Source organism: Culex pipiens, chromosome 2 (genome assembly GCF_016801865.2).
Source record: "Culex pipiens pallens isolate TS chromosome 2, TS_CPP_V2, whole genome shotgun sequence".
Taxonomy (NCBI): Eukaryota; Metazoa; Arthropoda; class Insecta; order Diptera; family Culicidae; genus Culex; species Culex pipiens.
Genome location: NC_068938.1, coordinates 34,188,590 through 34,204,887, shown reverse-complemented (window position 1 = coordinate 34,204,887; position 16,298 = coordinate 34,188,590). Strand labels below are relative to the sequence as shown.

The 16,298-nt window shown below is 34.6% G+C and overlaps 1 protein-coding gene across 4 annotated transcripts in view; it reads left to right on the top strand.

The window, feature by feature from the left end:
• LOC120429252 (monocarboxylate transporter 12-like) overlaps positions 1–16,298 on the top strand; it is a 78,752-nt gene that overhangs the window by 40,130 nt on the left and 22,324 nt on the right. For all 4 annotated transcript variants that reach the window (XM_039594465.1, XM_039594466.2, XM_052707579.1 and 1 more), the window contains one exon: positions 10,051–10,224. In XM_039594465.1, coding sequence (XP_039450399.1) covers positions 10,051–10,224 — 174 coding nt within the window. The remainder of the gene's footprint in view (positions 1–10,050; positions 10,225–16,298) is intronic.

The following is a 16,298-nucleotide window of genomic DNA, read 5'->3' as shown; positions in this document are numbered from 1 at the left end:
CATCCTTATCGGAAAACTAACAAATTTTTTGAACAATTTTTTAGAAAATAAGTTGATTTCTCTGGGTTAATTTTATCAAAATTTTGATGAATCATCATTAAAAAAGAAGTTTAAAAAATATAAATATGGCTTTTTTTGTACGTATTGTATGATTATACTGGCCTAAATGTTGGACAAACTTTATATTTGAGTTTCGCACGCTAAAGAAGAATCTGTTACAGTCAGAAATGCATTGCTGTCAACTGAGATTCAAATAAAATTGGAAATTTTAAGAAAAGGATTATCTTTTTATTTACAATACATCCACTGGAGTTTTTTAAGGGGGAAGGAGACAAAAACTTTGGAATAAAATTTGCATTGGCCTTATTGTCAATATTGAAAATATTCCTTATTTACATAAATGTATTAGTAAATTCAGTTGGAAACTGACATTTCGATTCTTTTTACTTGTGCATCTTGTAAAATTAAGATAACTACTTAAATATCTTAGAAATCGCCAGTAATACAAAAATGATCAACTTACAGTCTCATTAATCTGAATCTAATGTTTTTTTTTTATTATCACTCATACCGTTACCATTTCATTCTGTTTGAATTCGTTGTAAAATTGTAAAAACCATAAAAAAAATAAAATGGCTCTAAATTAATCAGGAAGTTCTGTGTCCAAACAAATATGGACCATGAACTTTCGTGTCCTTTTTTACACTTGAATTGTATTTTAAATGTTTTTTTTTATTTTAATGCTGTATGACTAAAAATATTCAGATAAGTTAGATGCAAATATATCCAAAAAAATTATTACTCGGCTCTGCCCGAGGTCGGGAGGAAAAAGGGGGACAAAACAAAAATAAAAAAATTGAAATAACAAGCCATGTTATCAACATTTGAATAAAAAAAAGTATTTTGAAATGCATTTTACACTGGTTCACTTGTTTTGCATCATTAGTTTAAAACAAATAAAATTTGACGAAATCAAAAATTTCAGAGGGTAAAATGACAAAATGATTATAAATGCAGAGAAATGCATTAAAAATTGATTTCAGCTGATTGCACTTGCATTTCACCTTCATCTGAAACTTTTCGGGCGTGACAAAAACTTTCAAAAATATTTGTTCCAGCCTAACTAATTAAAACAAATATTGAGAAAATTAAATTCAGGCTGTGCTTGCGTAACCATAACACAAAATAATTTGCAACACAATTGTTTATAATTTTGATGTCGAAATGGTTTTTATGAAAAAAATATTGATTTAATGAAAATTTCATAATTCTGAAATAACGCATGTTCTTCAAGTATAATGATTGATATAATTTAAAAGCCATTTCACGATAACTATTTTTTTAAATATTTTAAGACGTGTTATTTAAAAAAAAATTATGGTGGCTTTCAAGTCCGCAATACAAAATTTAACTTTGAAAAAATCTTTTGTTTTTGTAATTTTGTATGGTTATTTTTTACAGTACAACTTTGTACTGCAGTTGCAGGCAATTGGAATGAAAATTGATACAAATAAGTATGAGGTCTGAGAATGACCCATACATGGTAAAGGTAGTATTGAAAAGTTTATGAAAACAAGGTTAAAAATAACAAAAATGTGGTTTAAAAATCAATTTGCAATTTTCTTTAAAGTTTGATTAATGAATTGAAATGAATTTAATATAGCTTTTCAAATGATAAACATAATGCAATCCAGAACAGTTTTTGAGCTGGACTAAAAATGAAAAAAAAAACCTTTTAGATGGTACAACAAAGCTTCCTACAATCTTTTTTTGAGAAAAAAAATATTGTTAATATTTCCAAGCTCATTTCGTTGTTATCAACCAATCTGGGTGCAGCAAAACTGTGCCATTTTCAGATGTACCAACTCACACTTTTTGCCCTCCTCACCTCAATGAGGAAAGGCTATAAAATCACTCGAAAATTGAAATTCTTTATTCGACTGGATGTGAGTCCGTGCACCAAAAAATATGCACAAGATTTTCTACGGACTGGCTGAACCGATTTGGACTGTTCTGGCCTCATTCGATCCGTCTTGGGAACCCACAAGACCCTAGTTAATATTATGAAGTTTAGAAAAGTACTTCAAAAGTTATGCTAAAAAAACGAATTGGCTATAGTTTGGAAGATTGTAAAAAAGGGTGGTTTTGAAAGAAAATCCGTCATGCTATACATTTTTGGAAAGGTATTTGAAAGCCCTTTCCAATGAGCTTAAGTTATTAGTACTTAAGTGCTTTTTATACACTTTTTCTAGGCCGGATCTCAAATATATTGACGAAAAAGCTGTCCGGATCTATCATGCGACCCATCGTAGGATAGGTAAACAAAAAACCTTTCCAACAAGCCCAAAAGATTGAAGATCTGACAACTCTATCAAAAGTTATAAGTACCTTAGTGTTTTTAATACTTTTTTTTGAGGCCGGATCTCAGAAATTTTGATAAAAATAACTGTTATTGATACACTTTTTTGAGGCTGTGTAGTGTATTCACTTTATGAATGCGAGGAAGGCATCAACCACCTAAAGGTGGATTAATTTACGTTTTTTTTTTTTGTAAAATCGCGTTAACTCGTGATGTTTATAAGCAATTTCCTTATGTCTATATAGAGCAATTCCAGCTCAAATCAGGATTTTTTCTGGCACTTTTGTACCCGACCCTCTCCGATTTCAATGAAACTTTGTAGACATGTTATCCTAGGCCTATATAAGCCATTTTTGTGTATATGGAGCCAGTAACACTCGATAATGACATTTGAGAATGGCGTAAGGTATTTAAATATTTTTGTATTTTGTAATTTAAAAATTACTGTATCTAGAAGCCGTTGCGTCGTATCAAAAAGTGGTCAAAGACAAACTTGTAGAAAATTGGACGGGCTTTCTGAAAAAAATACACTGAAACAAAAATACACGCCAAAAAAACTGCCAAAAAAACATTGACCACCTAATCCTTGGGAAGATACAGCGGTTTTGAAAATAAAAATGTTGAAAAAACGAGTTTTTTGGTGGTTTTTGGGAATTTCTATATGACAGACTTGGTTTTTCAGTCTGGTAAATATTTTTACCGGAAAGCTCGTCCAATTTCCCATAAATTTGCCTTTGACAGCTTTTTGATTTGACTCGTTTTTATATTTACGTAAGCAAATTTACTATCCAGGTTTCTACCACACTGAAAAAAATATTCTATTTTCAGTTATTAGCAATGTAGTTAAGCTTATATCTGTAAGCCCTTACATCCAATTGAAATGCTGTCAAAGACAAACTTATGGGAAATTGGACTAGCTTTCTGGTAAAAATATTTACGAGACTGAAAAGCCAAGTCTATCATATAGAAATTCCCAAAAACCACCAAAAACCCCGTTTTTTCAACATTTTTATTTTCAAAACCGCTGTATCTTCCCAAGGATTAGACATAGGACAATGGTCAATATAAAGATTTTTATGTAAAATTGTCTGGGGAATCGATTGCCACTACCGGTTTTAAAAAATTTTGACGTTTAGACCAATTTTCAAAAAAACTGTTTAAGTAAATGATTTTTTTAATTTTTTTAGGAGTGATATATCATCCTGCATTTTTCGTCAGTCTTTTGGAAACATTTTAGGCTATTCCTTCAAAAATTTTGAACGAAAAAAAATCGTGACATCACCTTTAAATTTAAGTTTTAGACTTAAAAATCAAAAAATCTCATAGATGTGGCGTGTATTTTTGTTTCAGTGTATTTTTTTCAGAAAGCCCGTCCAATTTCCTACAAGTTTGTCTTTGACCACTTTTCGATACGACGCAACGGCTTCTAGATACAGGAATTTTTAAATTACAAAATACAAAAATATTTAAATACCTTACGCCATTCTCAAATGTTGTTTTCGAGTACTATTGGCTCCATATACACAAAATGGCTTATATAGGCCTAGGATAACATGTCTACAAATTTTCATTGAAATCGGAGAGGGTCGGGTACAAAAGTACCAGAAAAATTCCTGATTTAAGCTGGAATTTCTCTATATTAAAATTTTTGTAATTGTCTGCTCTACAATTTTGTGGAACATTGATACACTCTAAAAAATAATCCTGCAAAGTTAGAAAAAACACGACATTTTAAAATGAAAAATTTTGTTCTAAATGAAAAATGACCCTTCTGGGTCAATGTAGATTCGAAAAGTACATTAAATTTCCCATAAAATGACATGTTCTTAAATTTTTACAGTCAAGTAACGGAAAATGGGAGCATTTTTTAAACTTTTTTAGTGTTTTTTTTTCCGATGAAAAATACGTTTTTTCGGAATTCTGAGTACGCCATCAAATTGGGCATCTAATTTTACATATAAGTCCTTTTGACACCAATTTTCTATGGGAACGTTCTTTTATTACGTAACGCGAAAAATCGGACTTTTAGACCCCCTCCCCCCCCTCGTAACAAAATTTCCATACAAATTTTAAAAATTTTGTATGGAGCGTAACACGGCCTCCGACCCCCCCTCCCCCCCTACTGCGTTACGTAATAAAAGAACGCTCCCTATCTCATAACCGTTTCAGGCTGCAAATTATTGAAAAACACCTCTTTTTTCGCATGCTCAAAAATGGAAGGGATCGTACCGCCTCTCCGTCACGAGATATCAAAAACGGACCTCTGATTCGTGATCAGGGACAAAAGTTACCCCTAAGGACAAAGTTTCACGCAAATCGAAGAGGGGTCGGGGCAAGTGCTGTGTGAGTTGGCGGAGAATTACCCGTATGTATTTGACAATTTGATAATTTCGAATCAACATGCAAGCTTTTCTGAAGTGCAGTTAATCAGATAGCTTATTTTATTTGCTGGCAGAACCATTTAAAATTGACTGAATTCATGAAAAAAAATCTATTTAAAATAAAAACTCGAATTGAGTCCTCTACCACAACATTGCATTGCATTCCCACTAAAGTAAACAAGGATGCCTTCCTGAATCAACAAAAGCTCTGAAAAAGCAAGATATCTTCTCTCATGTTGGTGGGTCAAAGTTTGTTTCCCCAGAGGGAAATTGTACAGTGCACCACCACCAGCCACAACACCCCTCGGTCCGTGCCAGGATCAACATCCAATGGACAGCGACGATAGCAGCGAGTGCAATAAATAAATATAAATAACTATTATTTCATAATTTATGGCCGACGCTTTCGCGCGCGCTAGGTCACGTGGCAGGACCACTGGTGCCCCACGTATGCGATTTTCCTCCTCCCAAAACCGGGCAATTCTTATTAAAGTCAGATTTCTGGGGGGAAAAGGGCCAGGGCCATGTATGAAATGGATCGCGTTGCAAGTTTATACTCTGTGACCGAAAAACTTTCCTCTGGGAAGGGGCGGAAAAGTTTTCTGTTGGTCGGATGAATTTCAAATAGCTATTGTGAAAGTTCCAAAACGAGAGTTATTACACTTTGGCAGTGCGTTTATCCATTGCTTGCCAACTGTAAATTGTAAATTTGGAAAGTTTTCCAGGCGGAAGCCCAAGCTAATTTTTGGAATTGTTTCTATATTAGAGTGACGGAAAAAGTTCCATTAAATTAACTCATTTGGCAGAGCAACTTTGTCTAGGAAAAGTTCCCTTTTGGGAAATTACTTTTGGAAAATACACTTGCTAATTGAATTGAGTGAAACTTTATTTCCCAAATTGTCACTCAAAGCAGAGCAGTTACCTTCTCCCGTTACCGAAAAATACACAATCTGTACGTTTTCCCTCGCAGATTTTGCAACAACTACGGCAAGAGTTCATCAAAGTAAAGCATGACTCTCCATTTGAATGACATGTAACTTGTAACACAAAGTGAGTCATACACACTCACATATGAACTCCTGTGATGAGTTTTCCCGACCTGCTGCCGATGTTGACGGTGCCGCTTGATTGAATGTGCTTTTCCACTGATTTTGCACAGTTCCATCCGCCTTTTGTATGGCTTTTAAGGAATAGTGCATTGGAGCTTAACGTACTTGAAAATTTTGAATTCTGATTTTTTTTTTACTGAACAAATGATTTCAGATAACATTACTCAAAGAGATTATTTCTCTAAAAAGCAAAATTTTTCAAATAATTGAAAAAAACACTATTAACCCCTATTTTGCATCCCGAAACCCCAGCTTCACGTACTTTTCGACCGTACACAGGTGACGTTTGACTCTCACTCCTGGCTGGCTCGCTGGCAGGCAAAAGAGTTTCGGATGAAAAATTTACATTTTGATTGATACTTTTCTGCTTTTCGTGGTGCCCTCCTTTTGCTTGTCGTATGTGTGTGAGTGAGTCAGGAACTTGAACTTGGCTACGGGTATTTGTGCGCTACGATAAGACAAATTGAAAACATTTGCAAAAGTCCTCACTCCTCGGAATGTTCACGAGAATAACCCGTCTTGGGAGTGCAAGGATTTGGGAAGGTTGACTTTCCAGATGGGCATTTGAAGAGTACCTTGCGCAAGTTGGTTTTCCCATTTAAATGTATTGGATATAGTTTAAAAGACAAAATATAACATAAGAAAAAAAATTAAGCTTAAATCAAGAGCACACACAATACAGATTTTGATTCTGGTAGATCAAGATTGTTGTTACAATCATTTTATTATCGTTCAACTTACGAAAACAATCAACATCATTTTTTATTTTGCCATTAAATAAAGCCTACACAAAATTTTACAGTAATCATCGACTATTTTTTTAATCAAGCTGATTCAAAGTTCAAGATTCCGTCGAAGCAATAATTTTAGCAAAAGAATCTCTTTAAATTGAATCTAATATGAAATAATGCAACCCAATCTACAAATCATGGTTATGATCATAAATTCTTCAGAAAAACCATCCCATTTGTTCCAAGACCTGTTCTTGACATATTAGGCATATTCCTTTGATCCCGAGCCACCCTGCCTCCAACCCGGAATATCCGTAACATGGTTCCGATGGACCATGTAATTTCACAAGTACAGATTCCGACCATTTTTTCCGGATTTTCCAGGTTGATGGCAGGGTGGCCAAATGGTATACTACTTGTGAAATTACCGACATTGGTCCATCGGGACCATGTTACGGATATTCCGGGTTGATAGCAGGGTGGCCAAATGGCACCAGATCGTACTGAGGATGTCAAATTTGAATTCCTGAGCCAAAATCAGTGTTGTTTGACACGTCGGAAGCCATATTAGGCTTGATGCAGAATTTGACATCCTCTCCGGAATATCTCCTTAGCCAAGTGAACGATTCCGGATTTCTTTGTATCTTCTGAAAAAAGAGATTTGTCCGGTTTCTTTCGAACGAATTTATTCGGTCAAAAAAGGCCAAAGACACAGCATTTTTAAGGTTTTTTCGGTATCTCGCATCAGACGTTCGGACTGAAAAATGCTTTTTCTGATCATGCTCACATTTGTTGGGGTTGTCAGTACCATCAAAACTTCACGGAGAAAAACCAGTTATAAAAATCGCGAACAAGCGTTCATGAACTTTACAAACAAACAAACTGACGGTTTGGAAAATTGGAAAATAGTAGTTTATGCAACAAGTTGCAAAAAGAGGATTTTTTCAGCACGAGTCGTACATTTATCCAACGAGGTTCACCGAGTTGGATAAATACGAAGAGTGCTGAAAAAATCAAGTTTTGCAACGAGTCCCATACAACATTTTTTGCAATTCCAAAAAACACACACTGAGTGGAATTTTATGTCAAATTTTCATGTATTTTGTCAATAAATCGTTTAAATCAAAAAAATGTTGAAAAGTGTTACTTTTCGAAACAAGTGCTGAAAAGTTCAACTTTTCAGCACCAATTTGAGTGCTGAAAAGTAGCACTTTTCAGCATTTATTTTGAAAAGTGTTGCTATTCGATTCTGTTATTTTTGGTACAGAAAAGTAGGCTATTTCGTCGTTCAAGAATGACAGGAAAAGTAAGTAGTTTCACGACGGAATTGCAAAAAAAGAATTAACGTAGAATTGATTGAAGCAATCATTTTTTTGTATTCTTTTTTTTTTCAGTGTGTGTTGAGCACCTAATCTAGTCAGAATATGACTCGAGATTCGTGTCAATTTGGCTCACATTTGAGCTCAAATTTTTACTGATAAACAATATTTGGAATTTGGCAAATTTTTAGTAAAAGTTGAACAGTAGTTTTTGATCAATTCTTGACAGAAAGTCTCATAAATTGATATAAAACTGTATCACTACCTGAGAAATTTACTTAAAAAAAAGTTTTAAGCTAAAGTTTTTCTTAAATTTTCATTCCTTGACTTGGTGTTATGTCCAAACAAACAAGATGCTGGAACCAACTGCATTTTGCATTTTTGCATTTTTTTTCTTAAGTCCACATTTGTGAAGTGGTTGTCAAAAAATAACAAATTCTTGAAATCATCTGATGTTCAGAAAAAAATCTTTGAATCAAGTTCAACTTTTAAAATGTTTAAAATGGCTAATTATAACCTTTTTTAATTTAAGTTGTTGAAATATATATTTTGAATTTCAAAGCACTCAGATGAGTGCTTAATTTTAACCTTATGAAAATTTATACCTGATTCCATTTTTTTCAAAAATGTAAAGAAGCACTGAAATGAAAGCTATATTTATGTCAAGTTTTTGTTTATAATTTATATAACTTTGTGATACTTTTTGCTTCAAAATTTTGATAGTTGGGTTTGAAACTTGAAATTGTTTTTTTTGTTGACTAACTTTTTCTGTTGTTGTATTTTTACCGATTTTTTTTTTCAATAGAAAATTCAGGTGCGGTTTTTAAAAAAATATAATATCTCTTGATATCTGTTTAAATCAAGCTTCAAAAGAAATAAGCCAGGTCTTAACTAAACCAAACAACAACTTTGATAGAACCTTTCTTTGTTTCTTTGAAACACACTACACACACGCATTCTGGTATAAATTTCTGTCTAGCTTTTGATTTATAACGCTTTCCTTCAATTTAGGTCAAGCAAAGCCACAGTGAAGAAACACATTGTGTACAATGAGATCATGGTCGAGTGGACAAACCCTGCAGACGGGTATGACACATAGGACGAGGATTAAGGAAATATTTATCTCCAAGACTGACACCAAGTCTGACTTGAACCACGTGCCAACGTCTGAGAGTGTCTTGGTCAGCTTTTAAAAAGGGAAAACACACGACGTTTCCCAGACTGGGAAGGTGTGAGGTTTCGCAATCTACTTAAAGATGCTGGCATTTCTGATTATGACGTTTGTTGGGCATTGTCTCCGGAAGGCGAGATGAAAGATAGAAGAGAATAATTAAATTTTTAAAAATGCAAACTTATCCCTCGGTTAATGAAACCGGCAGTCGGGGAAAGTTGATAACGCAGAGTGACATTCCAAGCTCTTTTCCTCTACACCCCCTAAAGCTTGATAAAAGAGATGAATGGCAGGGTGGAAAAAAGTTTGCTAATGACATACTTAACTCGATTAAATATTTCCAGCTCCTTTATCCTGCGGGGAATCTTGGTTTCATTTGTGACTCGTGGCAAAAGAATTTGTTGCACGAGTATCAACCATCAGGGATGCTGTGATGGGATAAATTATGTTTCGAAAAGCATGTTTGACGTGACACGTGAGAGATTTGTGTGTGACATTTTGTGCGTGAAAAATGGTATGCTCTCTGACAGTGATTAGTGAACACGCTTCTGTGGGAAGGGATCATTTTCGAAACAATGTAATCAACATTAATAACCTTCTGCTGGAGGATTTTCTCATTTCAGTACGGTTTGGCAAATTTAGAAAGCTCATCAATCTTATAAACACCTACGTATGAGGAGTCAAAAAAGAAGGGGAAATTGTTATTTGTTATCACTTTTCCTAGAATCAAATAATCATTATCCTAGATAAAATTTCACCATCCGAAAACCTATACCGACTCACAACCTAAATAAAACTGCAAAGTTTCGTTGGATAACCATATTTTCCATTTAATGTAGCAACTTTATGTTTTGGATTAAAACCAGCATGAAACCCCCACATTTATTTTGAAAACGTTGCAACCATTCTCGTGTTTTTCGCCGCTTTGTTGTATTGTTAAAAATATTACATTACAAAGTTTTTTCCGGCTCCCATTTCAGGCTGGCTGGGTGCCGCTAGCTGGGCCATGTCGCTGCTGGCGGCCACCGTCGTGGTGGCCCTGTGCCGCCGCAAGTCAACCCGGCTGACGGCCGTCCTCGGTGGCCTCGTGATGGCGCTCGGGATCCTATTCACCTCGTTCGCGACCCAGCTGCACCAGGTGGCGTTTAGCTACGGTAAGTTTGCTTCCATCTTCTTTTTTTGCTGTATATGTGTGTGCGTGGAGGTGTAAACGGCACGTGGAAATTTGACTCTTTTCAACTTTGCATTCACCCGGGTGTGTAAAATAATGATGCTGTGTTTTTTGTGTGTTCTGGCCTGTGAAAGAGAAAACTTTGCACTGTTTTGTTACTGATGAGAATTTTAACAGCTCTTTCGCGAACTTGATACGCACTGGACGAAGTTGTTGGAAGGGGAAATGTTTTCCACGTGTTACATTTTCTAGGAAGCGTATAATTTGTGTGTCCTGGAGTATTAATTAATGCAAGCTATTCATTTACTATACTATACTATGAAAACTGTGAAGACAAAAAGATAATAAAACTAATTTTTAAAGTTTTTTAGTCATGAAAAACCTTATTCAAACCTGCCAAAAAAAAATCATCTTTAATTCAAGGGTCCTGATTGCTCAAAAAAGACTCAGTCACTCGCGAACACAAATCTTGAGCGACGAAAAACTGCTCTGATGTCACTCTAACACCAATCGCTAACGAACACTCTCTCTTTGCTCTCCCTCTCACTCCAATCGGGTAGTACAGCGAATGGTTCAGAGAGACCGATTCGGTTAAGTCACTCAAAGCTGACTGAGAATAGTTTGCGATCGACTTTGCTTTCATCATTTAAGAAAAGGCTTAAAATCAACGACATCAATAATATTTTTCAATTTTGTTGTTTACACAACATCAAAGACACATTTGAAGCATATTCGTGTATGATTCGGGTTGACGGACGAAGTAGACTTTGAAATTTGAGCAAAGCCACTGGCTGCCAGCCTGTCGTGTTCGCTCACGAATGGTTGCGTACTCTCGTCGGCAAAGATTCGTTCGGTGATGAGGGAGTGATTTCTGATCTTTGAATTGAAAATCAGGACCTTTGCTTTAAACACAATCAGCAGAGTTTATAACTGAAGTAGTAAAAAAAATGTAAATATGTAAATAAGTAATTTCAATGAATTTATCTATCTATTTGAAATTGTTTTTTTTTTTCTTGTAGATTAGATGTGATTGATGTTTCAATGCAGATTTTTTGCAGAGTTATTTGGATTTCGAGCTATTTAATGGTCAGTCATACATTATTGCTAACATAAGAAAAATATTGAAAATGCTATTCCAATCGATTTTGAATTATCAAAAACACTTTTTATAACATTTATTAAAATTGAATTTTGGGATCTCATATTGTAAAACATTGACTTATTTTGTTTCATTTATTGATCGTTCTACGTAAAAATCAAAACTTTGAAACTATAGCTTGGTTTCTTTGTCGCTTCTAGAGCGTCCAATTTCCCGTCCCGAAAAAAATCCCGTTTCACGGGAAATTTCTAAAATTTTCCGGGAATTCCCGAAATTCAAGCGGGAGCATACATTTTTCAACTTTTTGGTATTTTTTTAAATTTTACAAAAAAAAATGAAAGAAATCAATTTAATTCTAAAAAATTCAATTTACTGTTCTTATTGATCTTATCAGTTCGTCTGAAAATTTCATGTCAGGATTTATTTCAGATGATATTAATTTCTGAACCATTCAAAACAGGGAATAAATCTTGTTTATTTGTTGAGCAACAAAAATTACGATGTTATGAAATGGAAATAATATAAACTATCACAATTTTGGTAAGCTTTTAAAAAAAACATTGTTATACCATTTGAAAATAAAATTGAGCTTTTTTACGTTTTGTTTGCCATGACAAAATTGAAAGAAAATTGAATTGGTATCATCGAATGTCTCGAAGAGGATTTTTGCTAGAAGAATAAAGTTAATGTGTTTAAAGTTTTTGAGAAATTACAGATAAAAGTTAAAAATTTATAGAGCACTTGAGCTACCAAGGGGGTAAGAGGTTTAAATATGGAATTATTTTTTTTGCTATAAAAATTCTTTTACCGAAGTCATTTATTAGGCCGAATCATTAAAAAAATCATTAAAATACCATTAAAGTTGCTATTCTTTACAATTTTGTTGCAAAATATTAATCAAAACCAAGATCAGAACAATTTTCGATGAATTTCAAATTTCCCGGGAATTCCTGGGAAATTTGTTGAAAAATTCCCGTTTTCCGGGAATATCTTCACCTACACAGTACAAACTTGTTTAATTTTTAAAAATTAAAAATTAGATTGTTGAATATAACCTTTTTTTCGGTTACTTGACCAATTTTAATGTGCAAAAAAAAGTAATTCAACAAAACTGTACTGTTATGGTGGAATCGAAAATTGATTTTTTCAGCAACACATTTTTTGAGTCCCTTTTAGAGTCCCAAACAACCTCCATTTTCACATTTTTAAAATTATAAAATTCATGTTTTATTCTTTTATGAATGTTGGCAGAACACATTGAGTTTCACTGTTGATTTCAGTACACTACTTTGAAAAACTCTGTATCTTTTTTGTGACGCACTTTAGCACCATACTGTCTTTGGAAGAGTTGTTCGGGACATCCAGGGATATACTTCTACGGTGTTAGTTTCATTAAAGAATAAAACATGAATTTTATAAATTCAAAAATGTGAAAATGCTAGTTTTCCCATAGTAATTTCCATACCAATTTCGTTCGCTTTGCGCCAATCGTGGGCTTAACCAATCGCTACCAAATTTTGGGGGGTTGTTTGGGACCCCAAAAAGGACCCAACAAATGTGTTTCTGATTGGATTTTTATCATTTTCAATTTTCCCACATAACTAGATTCCACCCTACTGTACTGTGTACAATATTTTGATATTTCGGCTTGAACTTTGAGATTTACAAATATGTCAGACGTTCACTGTTTTCTTACATTCATTTTCCTCTACCGATTCAGCTTTCAACCTAAAGGTACAAACTGTACTTCCATTCAAACCCGGTTTTTTCAATCATTGCTCGAGTTCCTTTTGATGGTTTTTCCTACAACCACACTGAGTGATGTCCTTTAATCTTTGTTGAAGCGTCGGCGGATTGTGTCGAGCCGGTTGGCCTGTCAGAACATTTTTCCTCCATTTTCATGGTTAGCAAGTTTTCTCCCTGACCACAGAACGCAACCACCAAATGTTGACGAAAAAGGCCGCCGACGACTGGAATATATTAATTTCTTCTGGGCGGACAAATGGCGAACTTTTTTCACTTCTTTTTACTTGTAGGCAGAATACCATCAGTGAAAACGGAGTTGGGAGGACAAAAAACGTGAAAAAAAAGTTGTGAACAGTAATAGGATTATATCTTGATCATTCAATCTGCCAAAATATTGTTATCGCATCGGAAAAAAATGCCTAAAATATGTAAAGCAATGGCGCACATGGTCTTCTTATTACCGTTAAAGAGAGTGATATTTAAGCAACAAAAATTTTAAAATTCAAAATCGATGTTTTTTTTCATAAAAACATTAAATTCTTACTTTTTGTGAAATAGATCGTCGAAAATCAATGCAACATTAAATACGGTAGACGGCCCGATGACGGCCAGATTAAAGCAAAATTTGCAGTAAGTGATTTCAGATGAACGAAGGACACCCCCGCGAGACGGCACTTTCTCAGCGACTTGTATTAACGAGGACACTTTGGAGAAATGAATGGAAATTTATGCACTGGCTTGGGAATTTCAAGACACGTGCTGCCATCGCAACATTCTCCCCGGGGGAGAATGAAATATGATACGTCGTTCAGAATAAAATGAAGGTGAAACAGCAACGAATTTGTCGGAAGAATCAGTAAAATTGTTTTGCGCCATTATCTTGTAAATGAATGACTTTGACAAATAAATCAAATTGTGATGAAACCGAAATCATTCAAATCTTAAACCAGTTAATCAAAAAGAACTCCTATAATGGAGTTGTCACTACAAATCTAAAATTCAATTAATCTCAAACTACTACACCGAGCAAGTCCCTAATAGAGTTTGCATTTGGACTAAAATTAAACGCAATAAATCCCCATAATCTACGCAAAGTCAGATTTATTGCTTGAAATTCCCCGAGCCGGAAAAACATAACCCAACAACTTCAACAGCCCCAGCAGCTGCTCTGTGTACAACCGAACCTAAATTGGATCACATTTGGACCAAAAATGGACCAAACCTTGACCGTTCGCCTGATACCCACATCTCGGGGTAACCTACTCTCCCTTTACGCTCGACCCTGGCAACAACACACACATACACAAAAAAGGATCCACGAGACACACAAGTGAATCAGAACAGAGAAATGGCCCTTTCCTGCCAAACCTGCCCCAAAATGTTACACCTGGTTGGGCACACCTGATTGCGAAGGAGGGAACCATCAACTCGGACAATGTTTCCCATTTTCGAAAGTTGTTTGTGTGTGTGCGCGGCACTCGATGACCTCGCCCGGAAAAGTATTCCATCTGCCCTGGTGCGCCACCAATGGCTCTGTAGAAGAGCCTGCCCACCGGACATCCATAAAAATACGATTACCCTAGATAGTGTCCTGTGAGAATATTTTTCTTCGACGTGGTCTAGAAAAAAAAGAGCTAAATCAAGTTTCGCTTTTTGGGGTTGGACGCAGCGCAACAAAGGTGCAACCTTTGAGCAACATAGTTTATGCATTCGTCGTTGGGAGAGAAAAATAGCTAGCCAGGGATTAAGTCTAAAATTTTTGTTCTACATGAAAATATCACCAGTCTGAGTTATTGCAGATTCGAAAAGCACATTAAACTTTTCATGGAATTAAACGTCCCAAAAATTTGTAACAGTTCAGTAACTAGAAATGGCAGAGGTTTAAAAACTATTTGTGTACTTTTTTGTCGATTAAAACATACGTAATTTTGGGAACTCCAATTTTACATAAAATTCACTTTGACTCAAATTTTTCAAATCGTCACCAATTCAGGCTGCAAATTCTTGAAAAAAAGACTTTATTTTTCGAAAATTTAAATATGCCCCTCCGTCACGAGACATCGAAAAAGTGACCATGGATTCGTTATCAGGAAATGACTTTGAAATAGTTCAATTAATCGCATTGAATGTCACGAAGTAAATGTATCTTTAAACGATAGTGACAATACTGACCTGAATTCAGTATTTATGGTCCTGTTTTTCTTTATTTCTGTGTCCATAATAAAAAAAAATCATTAGAGATAACCATAATCTATCGTTACCGTTATCGATATTTCGATAATTCTATCCGCAAAAGCTTTATCGCCGATTATCGTCAAATCGTGTTAAATTTTAAATGTTTTTAATGTTTTAAGTTTCATAGTATCAATACTCAAAATTGTTCACAAAACACCGTATTTTTTCGAATGTGCTAAAATTTTCATAATTTGCAATACACTCAAAAAAATTAGATCGCGTAAACGTGAACAGAGTTCATGCCAACGGGAACCAGGAGGAAAACTGTTCACTTTCATGGTGCAATGCACTATAAAAGTTGAACAGTTTTCTTCCTGGTTCCTGGTGGCATGAACTCTGTTCACGTTTACGCGAACTTATTTTTTTGAGTGTATGTGCATCAAATGAAGCAAAATTTGTTATACATTTTCACATCATTAGAGTTTTTTTTTTTTGAAAATACTAAAAATACTCAAATTATGAAAAATACTAAAATTTTCATGAAATGCCGTACTTTTTGAAAATACACTAATTTTCATTCCAGTCGAACCTCGATTATTCGAAGGCCTTGGCAAAATTTAACTTCGACTGTTGAGCTAAAAATGACCCATAAACAACTCTAAAGTGATTTAGAATTTTTAAATCCAAGATAGCGGCCAAAATGGCAGTGATTTAATATTGCAAAAATGCATTCTGATAGGCAATCAATCATTCAAATTTGGCAAAAAAGGGGTGGAAAAATTCGAATTTGATAATAAAAGTGAGAAAATAAAAAAATCCATGATTCGATTACCCGAAGTCACATACAAATCTTCAGATAATCGAACTTTGGATAATCGGGGCTTCGGATAATCGAGTCTGTACTGTATTTGCAATATGAGTATCAAAGGAAGCGACATTTTGTATGCTTTTTCACTTCATTTTCCTTTTTTTTTTGTTAAACACTAACACTAAAATAACACAAATACTGTATTTTACTTCTAATATACTTTAATTTT